Source organism: Alligator sinensis, unplaced genomic scaffold (assembly GCF_000455745.1).
Source record: "Alligator sinensis unplaced genomic scaffold, ASM45574v1 scaffold975_1, whole genome shotgun sequence".
In the NCBI taxonomy this organism is placed as follows: Eukaryota; Metazoa; Chordata; order Crocodylia; family Alligatoridae; genus Alligator; species Alligator sinensis.
The window spans coordinates 272,362-286,670 of record NW_005842068.1 but is presented as its reverse complement, the minus strand read 5'-3'; the positions used below and the strand labels follow the sequence as shown (position 1 = coordinate 286,670).

Below are 14,309 nucleotides of genomic sequence, written 5' to 3'. Positions count from 1 at the left end.
GTAGGGAAACATCCCCTTAAAAGACAGCTGGAAAGGTTGCTAGGCCAATGGATGTACTTATACAGGACTGGGTCAGAGCCTTCTACCAGAAAATAAATTAATACAAATGAAAAAAGCAATATAATACAGTGGTTTCATTCTATTGAATGAATAAGCTTTTAAAGATCCAATTGGGATACGGTTTAATTCCAAAAATGCAAAATAGCAAAATATATGATTTTAAAATCATCTGAACTATAAAATGAACTCCACTTCCTAAAATAAAGCAATGTCTAGTATCAGTAAACATAACACAGCATTAAAATAACGAAACTCAACAATGTGAAACCTGTGAGGGACTTCTGATAGTTATAATTGCCAGTAGTTGTAAAGAAATACCATTTTCATAGTAAATGGTTCTATACTATAGCCATTTATTTAAGGCTTGTACAAAAGCAAAGAAATGAATTTGTCTGAAGGGAACAATTTTGCAGGCTTAGAATCTTTGCATTTACTGTATAACAAATGAAGCTGAGCGCTACTTGATGCATGCAACATAGCAACTTCAAATCCATATGCATGACATATTAGTTTCAATAAAATGGGAGGGCATAAAATATTCAAATGATACTCTTTCCATCATAAGTGATGTACTTTAGCATAATTTCAAATCCTGTCCTTTTTTCCTCACACAAATGGAACAAGAATAAACTCTGACTCCTGTAATCATCATTTGCACATTTTAGATTACGAGTCTCCCCAAAATTGCTGCCACTTCTTAATTTCTATTTTGATCCATTGCCATTAAGGAATTAGGAAGGCTGATGACTTAAACTTTTTTTTAATTGCTTTCAAGTTTTCAGTTATTGGGACATTAAATGATTTTCTAAAATACACACTGAAAGAGAAACATCCTGATAAAATAACCCACAAACACCAGAAGGGAAAAAAACATGCTGTATATATTAGCATGACATTGTAATTAAAGTGCTACTTTCTTGGGAATGAACGTGAGGTCAGGATTATAAAAATCAGAATTTGAAAAGGTAACATACACTCAGACTCAGGAGAATGTTTAAGAACATAACTGATTTTAAAGTCCCTAAGTGGTCTTGTTGCCTTTCCTCTGTAAAGATAGGTAGCAGCTCGAGTATCTTGCTAATAGGAGGCCATGGATGGGAGTTTACTAAGAGGCTATTAAGATTAAAATTATTGAAAATGAAGGCCAGACTGTCATTTTGCGTAAAGAGATATAGCTCCACTGACTTCAGTGGAACTATACCAATGTACACCTGCTTAAGATTTGGCCCAAATCCCACTACATGTATCAGGCTTTGGATTTTACATCTGCTCCTCCTGCTTCTGAAAAAAAAAATCTGTTTCACACCTACAGCAAATGTGCAGAACAAGCTATTTTCCCCATCACCAGTTTGACAAGGAAATGTCAAGAGAAAGAAAAGGTGAAAATCTGTTAATTCTTGCAGCGTATTTTTGGAGGGTTACAAAAGAAAGGACAATGGTATGTGGCTGCAACATTTAATTAATATATTTGTTTTAATGTGTACACAGGAACCTAAGAAAGTATGGGGACAGTTCTTTGCATAATTCTGCAACAAAAATTAGTTCATCTAAAAAATGCTGGTGTAAGAACAATGTGTCTGAGTGGAGTTTTTTTTCGGCAGGGGTGTTGTTTGTTTGTTTGTTTTTTGGTATTAACTTAACTAACACAATAACCCAAATTCTAAAGTTCACTCACACTAAAATTTGGTTCTCTGGTACTACAGAAATGACTGAGAGCACATAGATCAAACGAATGGAAAGAAGGACTTTGGCTCACATTTTATGAGGTGTGAGCTTTGGTGCAGCAGAGAAGGGGACCTCTCTGAAGAGGAATAGGAACTCTCACAAGGCTCTCACTGATTCTCCCCTCTGAGATTCACTGATCACACCACCTTGGTGGATTTTAAGCCTCTCTAATTGATAGCGGGTGGGAACTGCCAGTGCAGGGCACTCAGCTACTCTGCCAACCTCTTATTCCAAGGGTCCCAGCCAAGGTACAACCTTATAGTTTGCCACAGAAATGGTGCAGAGGGAGAGAACCAAATAATCTGACCCATCATTTTTAGGATGAAAAGGATGGACTAGCATTAATAAGACTTTGCCTGACCCGTTAGTCATTCTATAGGCAGATTTCTCAGTGATTCCTGTGGCTGTAGAATATTATAGAGAAGAGATTCCACACAAAATTTTAACTGAAACAACAAATAAATTCTTACCTTCCAAGTGTTCTGTAGTAACCAGGCCTAATGCTACCATAAAGGCAATTTTCTAGGGAAAAATGAAAAAAAAGTTCAGTTTTACATCCGGATGAAACTACTTTAGAAAAATCACCGTTGCCAGAATAAACCCTATTAAATTGTTTCTTTTCATAACAATGTCTATTTTATGAGTATATAATTTGAACTCATTGAAGTGAGGATTTGCTTCTGATGCATCTTATCTGCATTATTATACATTTTTTTGGATTACACATAAAAAAATCCAGTGGCAATTCTTACAAATGTGGATACTGCTGCCGCTATTTATTATGGTAGACAAATATTTCAAGATGTGAATAGTCTGTTACTTTTAGTGGCTGGACATGGTGCTACTTATTAGTTATAATTTTCATGTAAGGTCAAAATACTTTATCTATATCAATTAAAAAGGTATTGAAATAAAATGGCTGGACAATTCTGAATTGTAATTAAATTGAACTTTTCCTTCTGTGAAAAATTTGTATTTCACCTTTTTGTCCTAGTTTAGGGACAAAGTATTGGAACATCCTTCAAAAAGAAAGGAAATTTCCAATTATCACTCAACTTTGGTAAGCATTGTGATCCCCATTTTCTACAGATGAAGAAACCCAGATGAAGTGGGAGATTTTCAGTGACATATATGGGCAGAGATGGCTGTTAATATTCTTTTCAGGCCTCTGAAAATCTCCACAAGAAAAATGAAATAACAAGCCCATGTGCACACAGTGTGTCAGTGAAAGAGGCCTCAAGCCACCATTCATTTCTAATGGTGGAAATATCTGAAATTTCCACCACTAGAAATCTTCCTGGGAGAGAAAACAGTGCTATTCTTCAGCTTGCAGCTGCTCCCTCTCTGCTGCTCTCCACACCATCCCCAAACTAGGGTGACCCCTCGTATGGGGAAGATATGCAGAAGAGCACCTTCTCCACTCCTCCCTCTCCTGGGCACCCGGAGCAGTGGGATAAATCCCCTCACCCATTCCCCACACTGAGGAATCTCAGTGTCAGTGGGGGAGGGGGGGACCTTGGCAGCCGCTTGGGGGTGGGGTGGGGGGAGAGGATGAGTTCTGGCAGCTGCTCCTAGACAATTTTTGTTTTGGCAGTCCCCTCCTAGACTGGTCAGAGACCCCTCAGTCTGGGGAGCATGTGATTGCTCCTCCACAGCAGGGCAAAGCAATGGTTAGAGAACTTGTTCAGGGTACAAACAAATGTAATCCTTGTGCTGCCAAAAAACATTTTTATGACAGCACAAGTTGTGAGGAAGCAGATGCCCCTGCCCCTTGTTACACTCCAACCGACCAAGAATGTTTGAAGAACCAAACCTATTCACAGTTTGTGACACCTTATAGGGGAGGATGTCTGTTCAATTACTGACAGACAAGGTTCTTTGGTAAATCTGATAATTTTTATTAGACCAAATCAAATAGTTGGAAAAAATATTCTTTGAAAGCTTTTGGGTACAAATACCCTTCGTCAGGCTGAGGAAGCATCCACAGTTGGTCTGTGCTCTTCCTGGATGGAATAGTAAAAAAGCTAGAAATCAGTATGCATGCAAGAAAGAGATCTTAAAGAGATCTTTTCAGAACCACCCATCCTAGACTTTAAACAAGCATTGAACCTCACTAACCTCTTCACCAGAAGGAAACTCCTAAAGCCCAAAACATACCGAATGGATCCAGACCATGCCATAGCAAGAAATGTAAAACTCGCTGTTGCAGGGCACTGGTTGTGCCTGCCACTTTAAGGGCCTGGAGCTGGCAGCTGCCAGGTGCTTAATGAGGGTAGCCATTTTGAACCAAGGGCTGCCCATATAAACAGGGCAATTCTGCTGCTGGAGGCCAGACAACAACACCGCCTGGCTGGAGGGCTACTGGTATCATCTGGAGGTAAGGGAGGAGCTGTAGCGGATGGTCAGGAGGCTCCTGGTCCTGGGTATGACCTAAAACTGCACCCTGCCGGGAGAGGGTGTCCTGGTGAGGCTCCCAGTGACGTGGGAGCCCCCAGGAAATGCCAGGCCAGTTACCACCCCGGGGAAAGGTGGGTTGGGGTGCCTTAACCCCTAGCACCCACCACCGGGTGGGTTACCCCTTTGTAGGGTCTGAAAGGTGGACCCCCAGAGAGAGAGAAAAGGCCATAGACTCAGGGCTGTCTGGACCTCCCCTGGCTGGTCAATGCAGGAAGGGTCAAAGGGCCAGGGGCCCACCACGAGGAACGCCCAAGAGCTGCGGGCCTGGGGTTCCGACTGGCCTGGAGGTGGGCCAGGGCTAGTAGCCAAAGGTCCCGGGGGGATCACACCCAAAGAGGAAGCGGTTCAAGGAGCTATGCTGCCTAGTATGAAGGTGGATGAGACCACCTGAGGACAGCAATTCAGGTGGGGTTCAATTAGGAGGATTCTGGGGCCCAGTGTGGGGACCGGTGATGATGATAGCATCTGGATGCCATCTGCAAGGCTTGGGCTGTGGTGTAGGGGAGGAATGGAGCTGCAGATAGTGCTCCCTGGCATTGGGGCAGGAAATGGGCAGCCTCCCACTTATTAACATCTATTAATTAATTCCAAAAAGGTGTGGTGGGCAAGAAGGCAGGTTGTTAGCCTAGAAACAGGTGGGCGGGCCACAGTTAAATCGAAGTTTATAATGGCCAGGACAAAAAATGTAAACCCTGCCAACACATCTCCACCACTCCCATAATAACTACATCCTACAACAGAACCATCGCCATTCCTGCATCTTACAGCTGCACCTCCAGAAATGTAATATCTCATCCAGTGCACCAAATGCCCTGATGGAAAATATGTAGAAGAAAGCAAACAGTTGCGTACCAGAATGAATGCACACTGAAAATCTATCAAAGACAAGAATACCCAGTTACCTGTGGGGGCACATTTCTCACAAGAAACCCACTCTCTCTCCAGTCTCTCAGTTCTAATCCTCAAAGGGAATTTACAAAACACCTTTCACAGATGACTCTATGAACTTCACTTCATCAACCCACTGGATACAAAAAATCAAGGGCTAAATATAGACATTGGATTTATGACACATTATAACCTGCCTAACATCTGACTCACCAGGTAACCGCTCTACCATGTATCAGCTATATTCATCCCCCTTCCCCACCTCCCCACCTGTCTCTTACTCATTGACTATCTTAATTAACATTCTCACTGACTAGCTTTCTCACATGCATGCTGGCTTCTGGATTTTTTACTCTTCCATCCAGGAAGAGCACGGACCAACTGCAGACACTTCCTCAGCCTGATGAAGGGTATTTGTACGCAAAAGCTGGCAAAGATTTTTTTCCAACTATTTGTGTTGGTCTAATAAAATATATCAGATTTACCCAAAGAACCTTGTCTGCCTATGTCCTTAGACCAACACAGTGTAGCAAAACCCCCAGTTTTTCTTTCTTTTTTAAATTTATTTTAAAATGCATTCCCTCCCCTTCCCCAAACATTTCTGACTTTTTCTGTCCCTCTCTATTCCCTATAGATAAGTATAAGTGAGCTCAGACTTAGAATAGGCTTTAAACATTTTTATTTTGGTAGCAAGCTTTTGGTTTTGGATAACCACCTTTTTATATTGTATAATTATTAGGTTTGTGTTGATTTTTACTGTTGTATATTGTGTTATCATTTTCGTATTGATTTTTATTGTTTCATATGGGTATTTTATGGTTTAGGCCTGTGTTTGTAAGTGAACCAAAGTCATATCAAGTTTCCATTTTATATGTCAAGCCTCTACCTTGTGTCCTCTGCCTGGGCATCCCATGTTGCAACAATATGAATCATTGTACCCCTCCCATGTAAACTGGTTCCTTGATGAATGAGAATGATTGGGAATGACTGAAATACAATGGTAGCAGGCCTCTACTGAATGGCCTGTAATGACTAGACCATCACCTTGCATTGATTCACCCAGGAACCACGGACCTCACCCAGGAGCAGAGACAAGACCAGCATTTGAAAGACGAAAGACCCTGCAGAACCAGCAACTCTCACCATTACAGACACCCGAAATTGCACACCCCTTCATGGAGCACACATGCTCAGTACGCCGGGGGCTGACCCTTGCCTGGGCATGCCTCCTGTCACTATGGTCACACAAGGTCTGCCCCTATAAAAAGGGGCAGTGAAGACAGACCCAGTGGGATGCCCTCTCCATCTGGACCAGCACCATGCCACACCACCTATCCACCCAGAGGCCCTGCCAGCGACCCCCCTCTGGACACCGCCCCCAAGCCTTGTTACCCCCTGCTGCCATTGTGTGCGTGTGTGTGTGGAGGAACCAATAAGACATTGTGTAACCATCTCCCCTGTTCAATAAAACCACTGTCATTTGCAACCCTGAGTTGGGTCATGTTTTACTGAATCCCAGTTCCTTCCCTATCTTAAATTCCAGCCTCATTCTCTCTCTCTCTCTCACCTCCAGTCCCCACCCTCTCTGCTAGTTTCCCGATCTCCTCCCAATTCCATCTCCCCTTTTCTGCCACCTCTCAGCCTCTCCTTCCTTTCCTGCTGTCCCTGCTGCCTCTCAGCCTCCCCTGCTCCTACTGCCTTTTCTGTGACTTTCTCCTGCCTTTCTCTGCTTTCCTGCTGCCCTGCCGCCTGCTGCTTTTCCTGTGATTTTTCTGCTGTCTGTTTCCCTGTTTTCAGGCTTCCCCCACACCTTCTGCAATCCTCCGCCTGCCCCTGCAGCTTCCCAGCTCCTCTTAGCTGTCCTGCAGTTTTCTCCATCAGCTGGAGCCTTTCTCCAGCTCCCAGCACCAAATGCCACTCCCTGCAACTTCTCTAGCTGCCCCGGAGCCATCCTCTGGCTCCCCACACCCAGAGCCCCTCTTTAACACACACACTTTCCCTTAGTCCCATTTTCCCCTCTCCCTACCTACCTTTTCAGCTCCCCTGTAGCTCTGGTTCCAGTCTCAGCCTCTGTGCCAGCATGCTTTCCTGTTCTGCAGGTTTGGGGCACTGTCTTTTAATCAATTAAGATCAATTAACCTAAAGTTACCCCCGAGTCTGTTCTTCAGCCCAGGCCCCTGTAGTCTACCAGTTCTAATCCCAGTCCTGGTAACTTTAACTCCCTACACCTCTACTTTCTTACCTTAACCTTTCCCCAGGTATCCCAAGTACGCCAAGCACATACATACATACACGTTACAACACCCAACTTAGGAACTCACTTGTGTGTATGCGTAGGTGGGTGGTATGTGCGTGAATTAGTGAATACACATATATACATACCATTGTGTGTGTGGTATATGAATTAGTAATCCATGTATGTGTACTGGATGTGCAGGTGTTGGTAACTGGTAACTGATTCTGTCTAAATTTGGTGTGTGTAGCGTGTATGGGCTTAAAATGGTGATAGGTGTGCATGAACCTACACTGTTTATTTTGAATGTGTGTGTATTTGAGTTGCTAGTGTGTGCCATACATATATACATACATACATACATATATATATATGTGTGTGTGTGTATGTATATGTATGTATATGCGTATATGTATATGTATGTGTATGTATATTCATATATGTATATGTGTGTGTGTGTATATATATGTGTGTATATATATATATGTCACAGGGAGAAGCAAGGAGGAGACACCATAAAACAAAAAAAGGAAATAAACAGAAAACACTTACCTGCAGCGGGATCAGCAGCAGAACAGGAGCAAGAAGGGGAACCTGCGCGGCTCGTCAGCCGCATCTTTATTCAATTAAGACCGGCTGATGATGTCAGCAACAAACGCCAGCCGGCGAAGATAAAGATGGCAGCCAACAGCAAGAGTGGGGGGAGAGAGAGGTGTGCGGGAAGTAAACAATCCCACGGAGAAGCCCAGGGAGCACGGGGCTTCAGAGAGGGAGCCAGAAGAGGCTCCTGAAGAGGAGTGTGCCGACGACAGGGAAGCATGTGTCGGCAGGGGCAGAAGAAGATCAGAACAGCCTCTGGAGGCAGTAAGAACAGGGGAAAGAGGAGCAAGCCTGCAGCAACACACAGGATACCAGGTGGGAGCTGGGGAGGAACGACAGGGAGGAGGAAGAGCCGGGCCTGTGGAGAAGACTCTGATGGGAACAACAGGGAAAACCTGGGTAGAAGGGGGCAGGGGCCCTGAAGTGAGAAGAGAAATAAAACCCGGTGGGGAATACCTGAGGCAATCGGCTCAGGACAGCCCAGAGAGAGGAGACAGCGGGGAACGATGGTGGAGCCATATTTAAAGGGGGAAGCCTCAACGGCGTGCGAGCCCCAGAAATATAGATAGGGGACTACTAGGGATTCTCAAGGGGCCTACAAGATAATTATCTTTTTCTTCGTGAGTTTAGTTTGATTTTCCCCGAGTGAAGGGGTGGAGAGTGGGAGTAGAATTATAAGGAAGGGAGGAGCTTGAGGCCTCAGGATAGTAGTGTGGCGGTGGTGGTTTCATTATTTTTCCCTGAAGGAAGGGGTTGGGGAAGTCGAGGAGAGGGCATTAATCACCCAGGATATTCGGGCGGGCATAAAAGGATAGATCCTGACCAGGGATTGTACTGGTATCTTCGACACCACCAAGGAGGAGCAATGTGGTCCATCCAGCCAGAAAGGAGGAGTAAGAACGGGGTGTAGGGGTGGCGGAGCCCCGTAAGTGACCATCGAGTAGACCGCACCCAACCGAGTGACCCCGAGGGAATATTCAAAGTCATGGCAGGCGAGATACAGGCGGTCCACCTCAGGAGAGAACAGCTACCTGAGCAGCAACCAGAGCGAGCAAGGAGAACATCACCCACCATACGTGCTAAAGCCGCTCGAGACTGGGTGTTCGAGTCCTGTTGGTCACAATATACATATATGTGTGTATGTATATGTGTGTGTGTGTATATATATGTATGTGTATGTATGTACGTATGTATGTGTATATATGTATATATATATGTATGTATGGCGTTGTGTGCATGATATACGAATTAGTGATCTGTTTCTAACTTTTGGGGTGTATAGTGTATGTGCTTGAATTGGTGATAGGTATGCATGTGCCTAGGCTGGTTCGGATGTGTATGTGCCTGAGCTGGGTGTGTGTGTGTGTGTGTGTGTGTGCGTGCACCTAATTGATTTGTGTGTGTTTTGTATATGTGCAATTATACACCACGCCCTCCTGTCTAACAGCGCAATATTGAGATCCTGAGCATTGGTCTGACCCCTCAGGGCAACAACAGCTACAAACGATACCCCTGTCCAATTACTGCACACCATGGGAATTCCTCTGCAAAGGAATTCCTGGGGCATGTCTGCTGCATCCTGACCCAGGGCACACATCTACAAGCAAGGAAACCCCACATTGGGAAAACATATTTCATCCCTTTAAGCAAAATGTCCCAACCCCCAAGCTATTCAGTCATTCTCACGTGCCATTTTTCTGTCCCAATGGCTATTTAATTTCTGGGGCTCCTCTGCTTGTAGATTAAACCATGAGTCCCCCTGCAGGGGGATTCCTGGCATGCAAGTTTCACCGGTCACACATGCCCTGGATCAGGGCATGGCACCCAAGGCCATTGTCCTGCACAATGCAGCCCCTAAAGCCCCAGGAGTAGCAGAGGCCCAGTCCTGCAGGACAACAGCTTTTGTGATGCCTGATTTTGCTGATGAATCAGATCAGTTGTGCCAGGACACTTCCTGGCATAGCTGATGCCACAACAGAAACAAGAGTTATTTGTACCTTCATAATGTGAGAAACCTAGGTTTGGTCACTCCCTTTCTCTGAGGGAATTTGAATATATATTTTCCATCTTACAGGAAAATAGTTTGATGAGCCAGTTATACGGCATTCTGGAGTTCCAGTTTGCATGAAGCAATTAAATATCCACTGGGGCACAAAGATGACACATGAGAATGACTGAATAACCTAGTGGTTAGGTCATTTCATTTAAAGCAAGGAAGTATTTTTTCCTGGTCCTGCACCAGAAAATTTTGTGGATTTGGCATGAAAAACTCCAGTTGCATGGTATAGACAATCTAGGTCCTCAGTCCTCAACAGGGACTCAAGCACATAAATCCCAACTGAAATTCACCTGTTAGGCACCTGAATAGGTGAAAAATATCTTTGAGAACCTGAGCCTAAGTACCCAGGATTGTGGAGGGAGGGTAGCAGCACGGATCTGTGCCTGAGGCAGGTGCATATTTAGGAACCTACTTAATTCATGGTATCGTAGATTTTGTGGAAACCACAAAATCTATGAAAAAAATCCTCACTAAAATAAAATGCTGGCTCCCCAGTGGAATAAATGCTCTTTGATGCAGGAAGGAGAAGGTGCTGACTGGCGTGATGGCACAAAGGATAGCAGACAAGGTGCTGCTCCCTCATCCCCCCTGCTGGGGCCTCTCCACCAATCAGTGCTGAGGGGCAAGATGGCATAAAGGGCATCCAGCAAGCAAGATGGCAGTTGCCCCCTCATCCCTCTCCACCCAGGGCCTCTCAACTAGTTAACACCAAGGGGTGGGGCTGCCATGAAATGCCTGTGAAATTGGCTCTGCGTGCTGCAAATGCTGCTGCCCTTTGTCTTACCGTGATTTAAGTAGGTCCCCACACATAGTGTCTGGGGCAGTACTGGTTCCTGCTATTCAAACTGCAGAAGCACAATCAGTCACCAAGGCAGAAATGGCTGCTTTTGCACCACACACACTAAGGTAGTGCGCAGGGCTGCTGCCCTGGTCATCCCCCTCAGTTATGTTACTGGCTGCAGATTTCACTAAGTGCTGCCATACTGCCTAACCCAATGTCTAACTCCTTTTGTCGATCCAGCCCTTTGTGTCTGTGATCCCTATCTGTAAAAGCAAAATAATCAATTGTGAGGATAAATACATTAAAGATTGTGAGGTATTCAGATATCACAGTAAAGGTAACTGCAACAAGGTCCTGAGACAGAAGGGTTTGTTACTTTTGTTACTTCTATCAAATAGATATTGTATGTTGTGTAGGATCTCGGAAGTACTATAATACATCATTAAAGCTACACACACAAATCCATCCATCAATTACAATTTCTTTAATTTTAATGAAGTGTTTTCACTTCCATATAGTAATCTACAATCAGAACTTGATAATTAATAAGAATGGCTGTATTTGGAATTCAGTTAAAAAAGCAACAACCTATCATTGCTGACACTGATGCACAGAATTTCTATCAAAGCTCCTACAGGAGTTTTGTGTTTTTAAGATAAATATAGGAGCAGGGAGAAGATTCCTAGATTCTTATTTACTTTTTAAAAATTCATCCTACCTTCTGTACTCTACACTTAAATTTAATTGTTTGCTAAATAGTGACAAATGCTTTTGGGAATGCACAGTATATCTTTTCACATAGTTTAATAAGGATTTTTATAAAACCATTTAATTTTGTAATTACATGTTCTATTTATGTCATTACATGTGTTTACACTAATTAGGCTTTTAGTTCTAATTACACTAATTGCATAAATGCATGTTAATCAACTAAGTTTACTTCAAAGAACAAAAGAAATGAACTCTAAACCTAAACTCTTAAGGCTGTGAAATGAACCTATGAATGCAAAAGGAACTCACAGTTAAGACAAGCCTCTCCACTGCCCTATACTGAAAAAATGGGTTTACCGGGATCTCATCCTTGAGTAGTGAGTCAACTAAATTCTTGGCTAAATAAAACAAGGAACCATCAGTGATCATGAGACCTGGATGCAGTAGTTAGCAACTTGATAAGAAGTGAAATTTATTGTGTCTAAACTAAAATGTGCTCCTACTCCCTTCTGCTCAGTGTCTCTTCCTGTCATGCTCTCTGTCATAAAATCTTTGCTTCTCTGAACTTCACTTCCTCAAAATAACTCGTTGCTGGAGGAAATGGGAAATTCTTGTACAGCCCATTTCCTTCCCTTTATCCTTTCCACTCCACCTCTTTCATTCACTTCCACCTCACTCCACTTGCAACAAAGTCATTCTATTTGACCATAATTTATGCTAGCTACTCTTTTTTCATTTGGTTTTGATGAAAAAGGTTGGAAGATTAGAATGGAAGAGTACTGTCCATTTTAGTACTACAATTAATGATGTAATAAGCAGAAGACAAGGGCAAGATGCAGCTAAAATACTGCACAGGGGGTGCAGTTCTGTTGGGTTCTGTTGATTTTCAGGTTTATTCTAAGCATTTCTCACTGCCCTTCACAACACCTTTAATTAATGCTTCACCCTAGGCATAGCCTCCTATCCTACTGACTGCCTCATTATCATATGAGCCCTGGATTAGGCAAGTCTCACATCTATGCTTACAATTGGTATGTTTTAGAGAGCTTATAATGATCTCCATTTTGCTGCTTCACACTATCTTTAGCTTCTTGCCACTTTTATTTTAAAGCCACTCGAGGAGGTCCTCTGGGTTAATGAAAGGATCTTTTTTCTTGTTCCATTGAATTTGTTTCAGTTTTGGCTAAATCCTATATTAAAAATACTGAAAATCCAATATTGTTTCCTTTTTCTTACTTACTTTCCGCAAAGAAATTCAGATGTATCCTGATATGGTTTGGCCTTGTCTATATAGAAAAGACAGCACACTGTCTTATGAGTATATTAAGTTCAGCATCCAATGCAGCTAAGTAAAACTTTGGGAAGCCTAAGAAAACTCCTACCTCACACTGGGCACATCGACACATTCATTAATGCAAAGTACTTACTGTCCATTTAGTTTAGTATGTCCTTAATGAAGTACTAACTAAACGTGCAGTAACTACAGTTACTGTGCAGTAGCATTGGTGCACAATTTTTCATCACGGTTATTGTGCAACAGCCTACTAAAACTGCACAGTAGCTTATTAGCATGGTTTTTGACCAGCAAGCTACTGCACAGTATTGTTAGGCTACCACGCAGTAAGCGTCTTGTGCAGACACACCCACTGTGCTCCAAAAGGAGGAGAAGGAAGATGTGTAAGATAGGAGTGTCTGCTGTGGCCTGATGGAGAGCTGTCATCAGGAAAACTTCTCATAAGGAATGTGCTGGCTCTCTGGGTGCCTCCATAAATAGGTAGTGAAAACAGAAGTGAAGACATGTTCAAAACACCTCAGTAGCCATTTGCTATGCTCTTAACACCACAATGTCTCCCGAAGAGAGAGTTTAAGTACTGGGGTGCAGGTAAATTAGTCAGTACCACATATGCCCTGTGTTCTGACACAGCAGTAACTGAAGTACTGGGCACTAAGGAACATGGTTCCCTTGTGGTTTAGGTGTAGCAAAACCCCGTTTTTTCTTTTTTTATTTATTTTAAAATGCATTCCCTCCCCTTCCCCAAACATTTCTGACTTTTTCTCTCCCTCTCTATAAGTATAAGTAAGCTAAGATGTAGGATAAGCTTTAACATATTATTTTAGGTAGTAAGTTTTATTTTTCTCTCCCTTCTTTGCAAATAAGTTCCGTGATATTTTGATATCGATACCCACTGTTTTATAAGTGATAATTATTATGTTTGTATTTCTTTTATATTGTGTGATTACTGTTTTAGGCCTATATATGTAAGTTAGTGTAAGTCATGTCAAGTTTCGATTTTGTATGTCAACCCTCCATCTTGTGTCCTCTGCCCATGCATCCCTTGTGCTGCAACTGTATGATTCATGTACCCCTCCCATGTAAATTGGTTCCCGGATGAATGAGAGTGATTGGGAATGATTGAAATACAATGGTAGCAGGCCTCTACTGAATGGCCTGTAATGACCAGGCCATCACCTCGCATTGATTCACCCAGGAACCATGGACCTCACCCAAGAACAGAGACAAGAACCCAGCATTTGAAAGACAAAAGACCCTGCAGAGCCAGCAACTCTACTATTGTACCCCACCATTACAGACACCCAAAACTGCACATCCCTGTATGGAGCACACATGCTTAGTATGCCAGGAGCTGACCCTTGCCTGGGCATGCCTCCTGTCACTAGGGTCACACAAGGTCTGCCCCTGTAAAAAGGGGCAGTGAAGACAGACCCAGTGGGATGCCCTCTCCATCTGGACCAGCACCATGCCACACCACCTATCCACCCAGAGGCCCTGCTGG

At 43.3% G+C, this 14,309-nt stretch overlaps 1 protein-coding gene across 1 annotated transcript in view; it reads right to left on the bottom strand.

Moving 5' to 3' along the window:
• Positions 1-14,309, bottom strand: part of PHF21B (PHD finger protein 21B) — a 279,182-nt gene that overhangs the window by 29,697 nt on the left and 235,176 nt on the right. Inside the window, 1 exon segment of the mRNA XM_006023571.3 lies at positions 2,256-2,307. Within this exon segment, the coding sequence (XP_006023633.2) occupies positions 2,256-2,307 (52 nt within the window).